The following is a 16,967-nucleotide window of genomic DNA, read 5'->3' as shown; positions in this document are numbered from 1 at the left end:
AAGTCTCTGTAAATTTTCATTAAAATTAGTAATAATAATTAAAAAATAAAAAACAAGCAAACAATAAAATTAGGATACAATTTAGATGTTGGAAATTTTAACATTTGAAATAAAGGAAAGTAGGACATTCTTAACTCAATAATTCTCAACTTGACTAAGCATTAGAATTAGCGAGGCAAATAATCAAACCCATGCTGACCAAGTCACATCCCATAGGAATCAAATCACAATGTCTGGGGCATGGAACAATGCATCAGTATTATTTCAAAACTCAGATGATGTCAACATGCAGTGATTCTTGGAAGCACTGCCTTAAGAGGTATTCCATTTTAATTTCCTTGATATGTTTATTACTTAATATTCTGGGAATTGTAAAACATCCAAAATACTAATTTTTAAAAATTCTTAATAAAGAGTGATTTAATTTGCATAGTGAGTGCTCACTGTCCATTTATCTAACTTCAAAGCTTAAAACAGTTCTTTTTTTTTAAAAGAAAATTATAGAACTTTAAATAGATGGAAATGATAATAGACCATTGCAGATAGAGAATGACTGTTATCCATGATTATTACTACTGTATCTGTAGTCTTTCTCATATTCTCAGTGTAGGAGTCAAATACTTTGCCTGTCCCTCAGGGCAAGTTAGTAAGTGAATCACAGAGAAAAAGTTATAACCAATATCTCCTGTTATAGAGCTTATGAGGAAACATCTTTAGGAGAATGTTGCAGTTTTATTTGAAAATTTTAAATCATGGGAAACTAGCACTTATTTTTTCATTTTTCTGGCAAGCTCATATCTTAAGACAACTGGTTCAGCAACCTCTATAGAATTTACATTTCATGTAATACAAAAAGGAATGTGCAGACAGGTATGAATGTACAAACACACACACACACACACACACTCCTTATTGTTTCAAATAAAAACAATGGAAAGATAGTTGAAAAACTAACTTTTTGTAGAGTAGGGGGAAGAAAGCAGATTGAGAAAGAACAGGGATGGAAACAAGACTTCTCCAAATACAACAGTATACCTTCTCCAATGTGCATGGAATGTTCTCCATAATAGATCATATTTTAGGTTACAAGGCAAGTATCAGTACATTCAGAAACATAGAAATAATACAAAGCATTTTCTCAGACCACAGTGCTACAAAATAAGAAATTAATAACAAGAGGATAAAGGAGAAAAAACCCATACATTTGGAAGCTGAACTACACCTTGCTTGAACATGAGTGGGTACTCAAAGAAAAAAAAAATTTTAAAGTTTCTTTAAACGAATGGCAATGAAAACACCACTTACCAAAATCTTTGGGAAACAGCCAAAGCAGTAATCAGAGGTTAATTTATAGCAATAAGCAAACACATCAAAAAGCAGGAAAAAATGACCATTGACTCTCCAACATCTCCAAAAAATTGAAAAAGAACAGCAAGAAAACCTGACACTTTTTAAAAACACTGAAATTATAAAAATTAGAGCAGAAATAAATGACAGAAAACAGAAAAACAATTGAAACCATCAACAAAACTAGGAGTTGGTTCTTTGAAAAGGTCAATAAAATTGACAAACCACTAGCAAAACTAACAAAGGAAAAGACACAAGTAATCCAAACAAAAGATGAAACAGGCAGCATCACAACAGAACCAACTAAGATAAAAAGGCTAACATTGGAATATTATGAAAAACTAAAACAAATATGATAACCTAGAGGAAATGGACAAATACTTAGAAATGCACAACTTACCTAAACTGATACAAACCAAAATTGAACACCTGAACAGACCCATTACAAAAGAAGAAATTGAAAAGGTAATAAAACAACTTCTAACCCAAAAAAGCCCTGGACCAGATGGTTTTACAAGTGAATTTTATCAAACAGCCAGAGAGAACTGTCACCAGTTCTTCATAAACTACATCAGAAAAGATGGAATTCTCCCAGACTCATTCTATGAAGCAAAAATATTCTTGATACCAAAGTCAGGTAAAGATGCCACCAAAATAGAAAACTATAGGCCAGTATCTCTCATGAACATTGATGCAAAAATCCTGAATCAAATTCTAACCAATAGAATCCAATGATACATCAAATAATAATTCACCATGACCAAGTGGGATTCATAACAGATATGCAGGGATAGTTCAGCATAAGAAAAACAATCAATGTAACTCATCATATTAACAAAGCAAAGGACAAGAACCACATGATCCTATCAATTGATGCTTTAAAAAGGCCTTTGACAAAATCCAACACTCTTTCCTGACTAAAACACTGAACAAAGTAGGATTAGAGGGGAATTTCTTCAACATAGTAAAAAGTATATACGCAAACCTGAGAGCAAACACTGTTCTCAATGGAGAGAGACTGAAGCCATTCCCTTTGAGAACAGGAGCTAGGCAAGGATGCCCACTATCTCCTCTCGTATTTAGTATTGTATTGGAAGTCTCAACAATAGCAATAAGAGAAGGAAATAAGAGTTACCCAAATTGGCAAAGAGGAGGTAAAATTATTTCTATACGCAGATGATATGATAGTATACTTAGAAAATCCTAAAGACTCATCAAGAAAACTACTGGACATAGTTGACCAATTCAGCAAAGTGGCAGGATACAAGATGAACATACAAAAATCAATTGGCTTTCTCTACAGTGAGTGACAAACAGAATCCAGAACTGAAGCTAAGAAAAACAATACCCTTCTCAATAGCTAATCACAAGATTAAATACTTGGGAGTAAATGTAACCAGAAGCACAAAGGATCTCTTCAAAGAAAATTACAAAACATGGCTGCAACAAACAAAAAGAGACATGGAGAAATGGAAGGATAACAATATTGTTAAAATGACAATCCTACCAAAGGCAATTCACACATTCAGTGCAATCCCAATGCACCAATCCCATTCTTCAAAGAGATGGAAATGCCAATCTCCAGTTTCATTTGGAATGGAAAGAGGCCCCAAATATGCAAAGCACTCCTTAAAAGGAGAAACAAGGTAGAAGGCACTCACTCCCTGATTTCAAATCCTACTACACTGCTGTAGTGTTCAAGACAGCATGGTACTGGTACAATGGCAGACACATACATCAATGGAATAGAATTGAGAACCCAGAACCCAGCCCATCTACCTACGGTCAACTGATTTTTAACAAGGAGATGAAATCAGTTAAGTGGGGAAATGACAGCCTTTTTAACAAATGGTGTTGATAAAATTGGAAAACTTTCTAAAAAACTCAAGCAAGATCCACACCTCACTCCATGCACAAAACATAACTCAAAGTGGATCAAGGACCTAGGACTAAAACCAAGGACTATAAGCTTCATTAGAGAAAAGCTTGGAAGAACTCTAGATGTCCTAATCCACAACATAAACAGTCTTCCAAGCATCCTGAAAAACCTGAAACCAAGAAAGGATAAAATAGATGAATAGGATCTTCTAAGAATCAAATCCCTATGCACATCCAAAAACTTCTCCAACAGGGTAAAAAGGGAAGCCAAAGACTGGGAAAAAATATTTGGTAATGACATGTCTGATAAGGTACTTATATCTAAAATTTATAAAATACTTGAGCACCACAGCAAGATAAAGCTAAATAATCCAGTTGAAAAATGGGCACAGGATATGAACAGACACTTCACCAAAGAAGACATTCAGATGGCCAACAAGCATATGAAGAAATGTTCAAAATCCCTAGCTCAATGAGAGATGCAAATCAAAACAACTATGAGATACCATCTCACCCCAGTAAGAATAGCAAAATTTAATGGAACAGCAAACAACAAATGCTGGCGAGGTTGTGGGGAAACTAGAACCCTTATTCACTGTTGGTGGGAGTGTAAAATGGTGCAACCACTGTAGAAGGCAGTATGGCACTTTCTCAAAAAGGTGCAAATAGAAATACCATTTGACCCAGCAATCCACTAATGGGAATATAGCCTAAAGAAACCAGAACTGCCATCCAAGCAGATATATGCACACCCATGTTAATTGCTGCTTTGTTCACAATAGCAAAGAGTTGGAAACAACCCAGCTGCCCATCAACAGACGAATGGGTAGAGAAGCAGTGGTATATTCACACAGTGAAATACTATACTGCATTGAAAAACAAGGAACTCATGAAATACTATACAAAATGGGCGACCTTGGAGGACATTATGCTGAGTGAAATATCTCAGTCACAAAAGGATAAATACTGCATAGTGCCATTGTTCTAAAGCGGGACTGACATCGGGGTTGGGGGGAAGCTAACAGAAGAGGGTTTAAATAATGTATACTGCATTGAAACAGATGGGAGAGAGAACTGTTTAAAATGTATATATGATTAGGTATTATTGTCATGATAAGAGTCCAGAATGAAAGCTGCATAGTGTATTGTACCCGGGGGGTGGGTTGTGGAGTACAGCGGGTGGCTTGTTTAGCAATGAAAGAAGGTTTTTTTACTTTTCAAAGAGAAAAGAAAACTGGGGGAGGGGTGCGCAGGGAAGAAAGTGTGCAACAATGAATGAATGGAAATCCAAAGTCTCTGTAAACTTTCATTAAAAATGAAAAGAAAAAGAAATACTTTATATTATTAAAAATCACAAAGGAAAAAATGTTAATTACAGAAAATAAGTAGGAAGCCAAGTAGGAAAAAGTTAAACTAATGGTATGTTATGTTGGTGCCATATCAGATAGAGAAAATAATTATTTCAAATTACATTAAAAGCATAGTAATTTGATTACACATCCCTAGTCATTTTTGATAAACATAAATAACACCAAAGAAATTTTAACTACTTTCAGAAGAATTAGTATTGTTATTTTGAAAATGTTATATGTATTGTAGGACAAAGTATATCAATAATTGGGTTACTAGAGGCTAAAAGTCTTAATATAAGGTAAACGATTTGTGAAGAAAATGAAACCAAAAAATCCACCACCAAAAAACTAGAAACATTTAATTGCAGAATCTGGTACTTATAGGTCTGTAAATGATTCTTGTTAAAATGTAGATTCTAATTCAGTACATCTGGGGTGGAAATAACAATTCTCTGCAGGAGACTGAACAAGAACATATTTAAAATTTTGACATAAAGACTCAAAGTGTTTATTCTTTGCTTTATTTGTTTTGTTTTGGGATTATCAAATAGGTTATTCTAGCAAATGTAGAAGGAATGAATTGTTGTTATGAGCTGTCAAGTCGCTTGCAACTCATAGCAATTCTGTGTACAACAGCTCTGAAGGTTGGGTGGGGGTGGGGAGTCATCAGGTCACAAACATTGGTGGGTGGAGGGCAGGGGATGAAGGAATCAGGAAAGGTCCAGTGGGGACCTGAAAAGTTGGGGTAATAGTGGGCATAGTTTGATGTTGATTGATTTTATAAGACACAATGTATGGGAATGTAGGAGTGTGTGAAACGTCATGTATGTGAATGAAACACAAGGTATAGGAATTTTGTATGCAAAACAGTATAAAAATAAATTAGACAAAAAAAACCATTCTGAGACAATCTGGAAAATAACGATAGAGGTTGAATATTAGATGGCATTAGTTGTTATTCTTGTTGGGTATGAAATGACCTTTTTTATTGTTAAGGTTCTGGTTCATAGCGACCCTATGTACAACAGACGAAAATCTTTTCCAGTTTTTGCTATCCTTATAGTCTTTGTGGTGTTGGTGTTAAGCCCACTGTTTCAGTCAGTGTATTATCCTTTGGAGACTCTCGAATTTCCACACATGATGGCCTTTTCCAAGGACTTCCCCTTCTGATCACATGCCCCAAGTATGTGGGACAAAGGCTTCTTCTCATCCTTGCATCCAAGGCCTTCTGCTTCTGTCCAAAACAAGCAAAGACCCCACTACCTTATCATTTAGAGATGGTTGCTGAAGTATTCATGAACAAGTCTGATGTTGAAGTGTTCCTACTGTCCATCAGTCAGTCAGTAAAGATGAAACAAGATGAGCAAAATACTGATAATTAATCAAAATGATGAGTATGTAGAAATTGATGATACTTTATATACTTTAAAAATTTTCCATAGTGAAAAATGTTTTAAAAGAAATGGAAAACTTTCTCATTAGAAGAAAACATAGCCCTCTCTAACTATTCAGGAATTAAGAGTCCGTGTCCCTTTTCCTTTCTGTTGATACTGGTGAGTATGATAACTCTGGATGTAGGCTTTATTTGATCATTCTTAATTAAATAGGCCAACTTATAAAGGGCAATACTTTATAGCAGATTAAAAAGAAGCTCTCTGGAAATTGGTTTCAGTAATAAAATTTGTACTCTAATACTATGGTTTTGATGAGGTTCAGATTTCATAAAGCAGCACAAAATACTGTTTGGTGGGCCCCCCCCCCATGTCCCCATTTCATTCTTTTTACTATTCCTAGCAGTCCTTTCAGAAAGTAGCCTTCTAGGGAACTCTGCTTATGAAGCATTTCCTTTTTTTATATATATTTAATCTGACAATTTGCCATCTTCACTGTTTAAGTGGGAATGAAGAATAGGGAAGTGATTGAAAAATAGGCTGATATGAGTCGTTTCTATTCACACTTATTTCCCTGGACCTTTATTCAGTCTTTCTTTTCATTTCAAAGACATTCATTTATTGCCTCTATTGTGTGTATTAGGAGCCCTGGTGATATAGTACATAACATGTCAGTGGTTCAAGTTTATCAGCGGCTCTGTGGGAGAAGGATGGACAGTGTCCTGCTATCAAGATTTACAGCTTCAACAAATCCAGACAGAAATGCACAACCAGGAGAGGATAAAATTGATGAATGGTACTTTCTAAAGATTAAATCCCTGTGTGCATATAAAAATTTGTCCAATAGAGTGAAAACAAACTCTACCAACTGGAAAAATACCCCAAAACATTTGGCTATATCATCTCAGACAAAGGTGTCATAACAAAAGTTTACAGAATACTACAGGGCCTTAACTGTGTGGATCACAACAAATTGTGACTAACTTTGAGAAGAATGGGAATCCCAGAGCACTTGATTGTGCTCATGCAAGACCTATACTTGGACTAGGACAGAGCAGGAAGAACAGGGAAGACAGAGCAGGAAGAACAGATTAAAAAAAACAACAAAACAACAACACTATAAAATCAAAAGGAGTTCATCAGGGATGCATCCTGTCTCCAGACCTTTTCAATCTATATGCGGAACAAATCATTCAGGAGGCTGGGCTTTATGAGGAGGAATGTGGCTTCAGGATTGGAGGAAGACTAATCAACAATATGCAGATGATAACAAGCTTGCTTGCTGAAACTGAGGAGGACCTGAAGCACTTGATACAGGAAGTCAAGAACTGTAGTCTTCAATATGGGCTGAAGCTCAAAATCAAGAAGACAAAAATTTTTCACCACTGGGGCAATTGGCAGCACCATGATAGATGGAGAAATGATTGGGATTGTTAACAATGTTAGCTTGCTTGGCTAATCAACACTCTTGGCACCAGCAGTCAGGAAATCAAAAGACTAATTGCATTGGAAAAATCTGCTGTCAGGCACTTCTCCAGGGACTGAGGAGCAGCGATGTAAGTCTAGAGACTAAGGTGCACCTGATCCAGGCCATGGTCTTTGCAGTTACATACTATGCATTAGAGAGCTGGGCAGTGACAAAGGATGACAGAAGAAGAATCAGTGCCTTTGAGCTGTGCTGGTAAAGAGTATTGAACCTACCATAGACTGCCACGAGAACAAACGAGTCTGTCTTGGAGAGGGTGAAGGCAAGTTTCCTCCTGAAGGCAAAGATTTTGAAGCTCTGTCTCACATGCTTTGGGCATGGTGCCAGAAGGGATCCATCCTTGGAGAAGGACATGCTTGGAAAGGTGGAGGGACAGTGCAGGAAAGGAAGACCCCAGATGAGATGGATTAACACTGTACCTGAAGTTGGAGTCACAGGCTCAGGATAGAGCAGGCTTCAGAACTTTTGCCCATAGAGTCGCTATGAGTCCAAGATGACTCGAAGGCACCTAACAACAGAAACAACGCAGGGCCTCCACAAGAGAAAGTCTGATAAACCAATTACAAAATGGGCAAAAGACATGGAAAGACTTTTCACAGAGGAAGACTTTTTGGATGGCCAACAGATACATGAAGGATTCCTTAAAATCACTGACAGTGAGAGAGATGCAAATCAGAATCACAATGAGATATCATCTCACTCCAATAGTGGCAGAGTTTAACAGCACAGCGAGTAATAAATGTTGGAGAAGATGCGGAGAGATAGAGACTCTTGCACACTGTTGATGGGGTTGTAAAATGGTACAACCACTCTGAAAGACAATTTGGAATTTCCTCAAAAAGCTGAACAAAAAATTCCACATCACCCAGCTATTCCACTGCTAAGAATAAACCTGGAGAAAATTAGATCTGAAACATAAATTGAGATTTGTACACCAGGGTTTATAGTAGCATTATTCACCATAGCAATAATATGGAAACAGCCCAAATGCCCAATCACAACCAGATGGATTGAGAAATTGTGGTACATTTACACTCAGGAACAACAATTTTGAAAAATACTACATAACTTGAGAGACTGGAGGCCGTTGTGCTAAGTGAACTAACTGTCTCACATATATTGCATAAAGCCATTATTGTAAAAATAGAAGAATAACCAGTAAAATGTGTATGGAGGACCAAGGGGTAAAGGGGTGGGTGTAGAGGGAAGATCACGGGATCGCATAATTTGGTGGGTGGAGGGGAGGGGGTGAAGGAAATGGGAAGGACCTGGCAGGTAATGGTGGGCATAGTCCAATGGTAATTAATTTTATAAAACACAGTGTATGGGAATGATTGTATAAAACATAATGTCAATGAAGGAAAGTGTGAAATACACACCAAAAAACCCTACTATGTACATGAATGAAACACAAAGCATATGAATAATTATATGCGTACCAATAAAAATACAGAGGTGGAAAAAACAAAAGATTAACAGCCTCTGAAACCCCAGTGAGGGGTCACTATGAGTCACAATAGACCAGATGGCCATGTTTATTTTGTGACTACTGTGTACTGTTGATGAGTGCAGCCAACGGTAAGGTTCAGGAGGCGAACCTACTAGTGACTTCCTGGGTCAAAGATGTGGCAGTCTCCTCCCTTGAAGATTACAGCCTCTGTAGCCCAGTGAGACTATGCCCCATCGGGTCGCCTAGTCAGAATTGACTTGACTGCAGGGGGATCAGATGTGGGATATTGTGCTAGTCCCCTGGCCTTTGGATTGTGGTGTTGATACCTTTGAAGTGTGGTATAGGAGCAGAGTCCTGAATAAACAATGGACTGCCAAACTACAAACAAATCTTTCTTGAAGGAAGTGCAGCCAGAGTGCTCCTTGGAGGCAAGGATGGTACAGCTTCGTCTCACTTACTTTAGACATATTTTCAAGAGGAATCAGTTCTTGGCGAGAGAAATCGTACTGGAAAAGGTAGAGGGTTGGAGACAGTGAAGAAGACCTATCATAATGGGCTTGAGTGTGACGGAGATTGTGAGGATGGTGCAGGATAGGGCGTAGCTCAGAGCTGTTGATCATAGGGTTGCTATGATTCAAGGTGGCTTGATGGCACATAATAACAATGAGAGCTCTGGTGGCTTCTTGCTAAAATATTGTGCTGCTAACACAAAGGTAAGTGGTTCAAATCCACTAGCTGCTTCAAGGAAGACAGATGAGCAGTCAACTGTCATGTGATCTACTGCCTCTGAAAACCTGCAGAGAGTCAGCTATGGGTTGGTTTCGACTCAGTGGCTAACAACAATAGCAATCCCCTGACTATCCCTTTTGGGACCCTCTGGTTACTTTGTTGTTCCTCAAACATGGCAAGACAAGCTTGTTCCCTTGCTTCTAAATCTTTCATTGCCTGAAGTATTTACTCTCAAAATCTTTGGGGTTTGTTTTTTTTTTCAATAAGACAGGTCTTTCTTGACCTCTCAATATTGAGACATGCCCCTGCCCCTGTCCTCCTTTGGTGCTCTCCTGAGTTTGTATTATGTTTTCTGTCTTTACCACAGCCTGACATGATACTGGCCCCTCCCGACAACAGGTCCAAAGTACGTGAGATGACGCTTCACCATCTTTGCCTTAAAGTAACATCCTGGTTATACTGTCTCCAAAATAGATGTGCGTGTTCTTTTGGCAGTCCTTAACACAGTCAGTACTCTGCCAGTACCAAACTCAAAGGTTCACTTCTTCCTTAGTCTTCTATATTCATTGTCCAACTTTCAGAGGCACATGAAGAAATTGGTGGCATGGTCTGTAGGGAGCTATGTGACTAACCCAGAGGCCATGCATCTCTGGCAATTTGAATCCACTTGTGACTTCATGGAAGAAAGATGGAAAGTCTCTCCTCCATGTCATTTACATTCAAGGAAACCCAAAGATGGTCAGCTTTGTATCTTTTTGAACTAAATAATAATGAGTAGTTATATTGTTGTTATTGATTGCCTTCGAGTGGAGCATGACTCATAGCAACCATATGAGCAAAAGGCCTGAAACCTTTCTGTAACTATTGCCATTTATCAAAGTTCATAGTTTCCAGAGGCATGCTGTTTAGGAAGTGGATGCCACTCCTGCTTCCAAATGAGATTCACTAGGCTACAATTAACACAAAGCACAGATATAGTAGTTTTATAAATATGTTAAACACTGAATTAGAAGTAGGTAAAAGCTGCTATTGGAGCGCTTAAATGGAAGCATATTGCTCTTTGAAGGGGTAACCAGAAAGGCTTGTTTCATAAAGGGTCCAGTCTTGAAGGATGAGCAGGAGTTTACCAAGTGAAGAAGTGCTTTAAATTCTTATATGAATAATGATCATACTTAAAAACAATATGGAAGGAGCAATGATTTTTAAAAAAATACTACGTAACTTGTGAGAGACTGGAAAACATTGTGCTGAGTGAACGAATTCAGACTTATAAGGACAAATACTGCATAAGACCATTATTGTGAAAATAGAAGTATGACTAGTAAATCATGTATGGAGACACAGGGGGAAGAGGTGGGGCAGAGGGATGTGGATGGGTAGGGGTGAAAGCACAGGGCTGCACAATTTGGTGGGAGGAGGGAGGGTGTGAAGGAAATGGGAAGGATCCTGCGGGGACCTGAAAAGACAGAGTACTGAAAGGCAAGGTCCGTTGGTGATGAATTTTATAAAACATAATGCAGGGGAATGATTGTATGAAACACAATGTGCATGAAAAACAGTGGGAAACACAATGTATATGAACTTTGTAAGCAAACCAATGTAAAATTAAGGAAAATAAAAAACCCTCCAAATACAGTATTGAATCACTCTGAGCCAAGATGTAGCTCCAGTGAAGGAAGAGAACAGTGAATGCAGGCCGCCCTCCCTGCTGTGGCTCAAACAAAACTCTTGGAGGTTGGGGTTAAAGGAGGTTAAATATGTAACGTATTGATAACATCTGGTACACAGTAAGTACTCAGTACAGGTTTGCTAAGGAGCCTTGTGCTGCAGTAGTTAAGTTGGGTTCCTGGTTGAAAGGTTGGCTGTAGGAACCTGTCAAACCCTCTACAGGAGAAGAATGTGGCAGTCTGTTGTTGTAAAGATTAGAACCTTTTGTGTAAAATGACAAAACGGGGGAAAAAAGTTAATTTTTCATCTGGTTCATTTGCAGTGGTTCACTGAAAGCAGTGAGGTGGAGATCTGAAAAGCAGCATGGCGTAATGAAAGCTGTTTACCGAAAGATCTGAGGGGATCACCTAGTTTCCATCCGCTTTTTCTAAGAAAGGCCAGCTGTGGATATTAATTGCATTTTAATGCTTTCTGATAAACATTGACCCAGCAAGCTTTTTTAGATGACTAACTTTCTAATCTGCTTTGACATTTCTTCAAGGTGCTGCAAACAGTGATTTGTTCGTAGGTTTGAAAATATGTGTAATTTGTTTTAGTGAAGAAGGTTTTGAAATATTCTGTAGAATTTGATCTAAGTGGAATGGAGGCTAAATCGGAGGAATGGGCAAGTGGCCTTTCCTCTCCTCAGACACCAGGTTGCGATTGTAGGACTTTATGGGATGTTTGAGCAAAGTACATGAGCTTCGCCTCCTTGCTATCGGTGATCTATTTCAAGTGGACCTTATGAAAAATTAGGAATTTTTAAAATTTTCTTCCTTTTTATACAAAAGGTTCTAGGGATCTCTAGTGGTGACTTAGTGGTAAGGAATTGTTCTGCAGAGTCCACCAGCTGCCCCACAGGGGGAAAATGGACAGTCTCCTCCCATGCGATTAGCTCCCTTGGAAAACCCACTGAAGGGTCAGCTCTGTGTAGCTTCCGACTCGATGGAGCCCAATCACAGCAACAACCACTTCTATCACTGTTAGAGAAAATGTAATAGTGGATTTGCTGCTCTTCTCCTTTCTCAATGACGCTTTACATATTTCTAGGTTTATAGTGTTGATTGGAGCCAAACCAGAGGTGAACAGCTTGTGGTGTCTGGCTCGTGGGATCAGACTGTCAAACTGGTATGTCCACTTTACTGTTTTTGAAAACAGACTCTCTTCCTCAAAGCTTCCACTGAACTCTTCTTGACTCTTCTGTCATTTCATTTGGACAGCTCATATCTTTATATATTATAATATTTAATTAACATTTTCTAACAGTCTTCTGTAATTATTAGCTCCTCAGCATTGCTTAGTTGAGTCTCTTAGATAGTGTCTTGCTTTATAGAAAAGCTGACTTCAGTAAAGTCCTTGAAAGTTTGTATGTTTATATAGTGTGCCTGTTTTACGTGTATATGCTATGTATATTCAAGCATGTATTTTACCTGTTTAGTAACTTACATATTTATTTTAGTGGGATCCAACTGTTGCAAAGTCACTGTGCACTTTCAGCGGCCATGAAAGTGTCATTTACAGCACAATTTGGTCTCCCCACATCCCTGGTTGCTTTGCTTCCACCTCAGGTAAGTAAATACTCACCTACCTGCTTATTAGCAAGAGCCTTGCTTCAGTGGATGGTGAGAGTGCATGCCCCAGTAGGTGGTGCTGTGTAGCTTTGAAAACAGTATTCTCTTGCTCTTCTCTGCCTTTAGTCTGTTCATTCTTGAGCAACCTCTTGACAAGAATTAACTGAGGAGTGGATTGCTTTTCAGTGATTCTAACAATTTAACATGTTTGTGTTTGTTGAGATAAGGGGAGGGCAAAAATCAAGTGAGGGATTTGGCAAGAGGCTTACTTTAAAAGTACAGTCTCTTCTACTCACTAGCTGTGAGGCCTCAAGAAATAGGAGGCAGTTTCCTTCTCAGCTGGATGAGGTTAATAGTGTTAACTCGTGAATAATGCTGCTTTGAACGCTGGTGTGTACAAGTCTCTGTTTGTGCCTCAATTCTCATTTTCTCAGGGTGTATTCCAAGCAGTGGAATATGGAATTTCTATGTTCAGCTTTTTGAGGAAATGCCAAGCTGCCTTCCAGAGTGGTTGTACCATTTTGTTGGGTGAGGGAAGGATGGGTAAAGGAAAGGGGAAAGATTTGGTGTTAAAAACAATGTATATGAACTCTTTCAGTAAGCCAGTATAAAAGAAAAATGTTATTTAAAGAGATAGCATTAATTCATGAAAGATAGGAACTATGTAAAAGGCTAACTTCTCTAGTTCACTTCTTTCTCTTGATGGCTGTTCTTTTTTTCAGGGATGTTAGCAAGGATTTCTTTAGTATGATATTTTACTTGGCAATTTGCTTTGCCCCTCATGTAGAAACTCTAAGGAAGGGCAGATGCTTGCATTTATGTGCCTCTGGTTTTCAGGTCTCCATCTATCAGAATGTTGCTATTGGTCCAGCAGTGAGGATTTTTTTTTCTTGATGTTGAGATGTAACGCATATTGAGGACTGTAATCTTTGACCTTCTGCAATAAGTGCCTCAGGTCCTCCTTGCTTTCGGCAAGTAAATGATATGTATTTTATGCTCTTGGTGTTCTCGTTAGGTGGTGTTGAGTCACTTCTGACTCATCATGACTCTTTGTACAACAGAACAAAACACTGTGGAAGGACCAGGCAGTATTATCCCTGTGTAAATCCACTTGCCAATTGGTAATGTAGTAGCTAGCCAGTCTTCTTGCTGAAATTAAAGAAGATCTGAAGCACTTATCAAAGACTACGGTTTTCAATAAGGATTACATCTCTACATTAAGAAAGGAAGCATCCTCACTACTAGGCCTAGGCAACATCATGATAAATAAAGAACTGAAGTTGCCAGTGATTGCATATTACTTGCATCTGTAATCAGTACCCTTGAAACCAGCAGTCAGGAAATCCACAGATACATTGCATTGGGAAAATCTATCACAGATCTTTCCAAAGTTCTAGGGAACATCTATGCCAGTTTAAATACTAAGGTGTGTCTGATCCAATTCATGCTCTTTTCAGTTACTTGCTATGGCTCAGACAGTTGGTTAGTGAGTAAAGGTGACAGAAGAAAAATCAATGCATTTGAGTTGTGTTTGAGAAGAATATTGAATATCTCATGGGCTGTCAAAAAAGCAAATAAATATGTCTTTGAGAAAATCCATTTAGGGTGCTCTTTCAAGGCAAGGACAGTGAAATTTTGTCTTATACTTTGAGCATGCTGTTAGCAGGGACTAGTCCTTGGAAAAACACATGCTTGGTAAAGTGGTTGTTGTGGTTGTTATGCGCTGTTGAGTTGGAACTGACACATAACTGACCCTCCATCAAGTTTTCAGAGGCAGTAAGTCATGCAGGAGGAGTTACCCATCTTTTCGTTATCGAGCAGCTGGTGGATTTGAACCATGTGATTTTGGGTTGGCAGCACAGCACTTTACTACTAGGTCCCCAGAGCTCCCTTGGTAAGATGGTGGAGAAGAAGACCCTTAACAAGGTGAGTTGACATAGAGACTTAAAACAGTGGGCTCAACTATACCAGAGATGAAGAAGATGGCATAGGACAGAGCAGGGTACAGATCTCCTGTTTGCAGGGTCACTGTGGGTCATGGTCAAGTTCCTGCTACCTAACAACAACAGTACCCAGTCTTCATTTGTGTGCTCTGACTCAGGAACGCCTTTCTCCCTGCTAGCTTCCTCTGGGTCATACCCTGAAGCTCTCTCCTCACCCATTAGTTTAGCTTCTCTTCCAGCAATCTAGTCCATCTCTCTTCCATTTTCCTGATGTTACATGAAAAAGTTTAGTAATAGAGCCTTTCTTGTCATTTGGAATTAGAATTCATGTGGTTAACACTAGGGAATATTAGTCCCTTATGGAGAGTAATAAAATATTTGTCACATCATGACTTTTTGTGATGTGAATCAGAAAACACAAATGTTATTTATTAATTAATAAGTATGATTTTTATCAGATAGCTCACTGCCGGTTATATAAGCCCTAAAAATTAGGCCCTAATCTAGGTCTTTTCATTGCCTGCAGAACTGTTTTGCTAAAATGAATTTATCACTTGGTTTATTTATCAGAACAAAGGTTGCTAAGATTGAGTAATAGTTATGAGAATGTAACATGCTAATTAATTGTATTTGTGATCAACAAAATGTCATCCTCTTTTCTTTTTGCATCTTTTGTAACTTAAATAATATATGCATATATAAAGAAAAGATAAGAATAGTATGCCAGATAACCCCTATTCTGACCATATGCGGATCTGAAAATTCAAAAGACACAGAAACGTGCTGTGATGAAAGAGCCTTCTTTCCCTGTTACCGTCTAGGATAGCCATTTACTGACGTTATTCTGCCAGAAAAATTCATGTACCCATTATAGAACTTACGATGCAGAGAACAAAAACTATTTTTGGAGCATGTTCTTAAGGAAGAAAATAAATCTCAAAAACTATATTTTCTTAGTGATGTTAGGTTTTATGTTGATCGGTATAAATCCCTTTGTTGTCAAAATCCTACAGGAAAAATAACTGTGTTTATGAGTCAGAAAATCTCCCATCCCCATCCTCTTTTCTTGCCATTGAAAGCAGTGCTGTTTTGTTTTGTTTAAATTGATTTTGATTGTATAGGCTTTTAGGAGTTTCTGTGCAACATTACAGCTAAACTGACTGAATCATTGCTCACTTAAAAGGGGGTGGTTCCTGAACTTCAGTTTTGAATGGAATTGATGTAAGAAAACATTTTGTTGAATTATTAGTTTGAACTTATGAAATTAAAACAAATTTAAAATAGAATATTGAGTACAAAACATTCTTTTATTTAGTGTACCACCAGCAACAAAACACTCGGCTAACAAAAGTTTTTGGAATGCCAGTTCGTCTTAGTTGCTATAGCAGATATGCCACAAGTAGGTAGCTTTACGCAAACACATTCATCTTCTCATAGTTAAGAGGCTAAAAGCCCACTTTCAGGATTCCATCTGTGTGTGGATGCTGGGGAAAGGTCTTTGTCTCTCTTTAGTTTGCGTTTCTTGTTTTCTTGTCAAGCAATGTGGCATCTTTTGTCCTTTCCAAACACCCCTACACCAAAATCTCTGCTTGCTTATCTCTTTGAGCCCAATTTACTCTTTATATCTCAATGATGATTGGGCTTAAAACAGACCCCTCACTGATGTAGTGTCTTAACATCACCAAGAATACCTACTCCCAGATACAATCATAGGCAGAACCGTAGAGGTGAGGATATTACAGCACATATTTTGGGAGGCAGAATTCAGTCCTTAACACAATTCCTTCCCAAACACTCTGACACTTCAGCATATATAGTGTTTCATTTTTTTGTTTAGTATATTGAGTGTCATTGAAACTATGAAGAATTAAAGGGCAGAGATGCTCTGCTACTTTGTCTCCTTTGTTCTGTTTCATGTTGCCTTTTGCTAGACGGATAAATGGAGCCCTGGTGACTTCGTGGTAAGGAGCTGCACTGACAGCCCTAAGGCAGGGCATTTCCCCAGGAGAAAGATGGGTAGTCTCCTCCTGTGTGAACTCTTGCCTCTGAAAACACACTGGAGGGTCAGCTACAAGTCACTTCTGACTTGATGGTACATGTTGTTGTTGTTGTT

At 38.3% G+C, this 16,967-nt stretch overlaps 1 protein-coding gene across 1 annotated transcript in view; it reads left to right on the top strand.

Moving 5' to 3' along the window:
• Positions 1-16,967, top strand: part of PEX7 (peroxisomal biogenesis factor 7) — a 130,398-nt gene that overhangs the window by 17,749 nt on the left and 95,682 nt on the right. The window contains exons 4-5 of the mRNA XM_006884954.1: positions 12,391-12,468; positions 12,800-12,908. Coding sequence (XP_006885016.1) covers positions 12,391-12,468; positions 12,800-12,908 — 187 coding nt within the window. The remainder of the gene's footprint in view (positions 1-12,390; positions 12,469-12,799; positions 12,909-16,967) is intronic.

This window comes from Elephantulus edwardii, unplaced genomic scaffold, assembly GCF_000299155.1.
Source record: "Elephantulus edwardii isolate Elephantulus edwardi_28Jun2011 unplaced genomic scaffold, EleEdw1.0 scaffold00039, whole genome shotgun sequence".
Lineage (NCBI taxonomy): Eukaryota > Metazoa > Chordata > Mammalia > Macroscelidea > Macroscelididae > Elephantulus > Elephantulus edwardii.
This window is presented reverse-complemented; position numbering and strand designations above follow the sequence as displayed.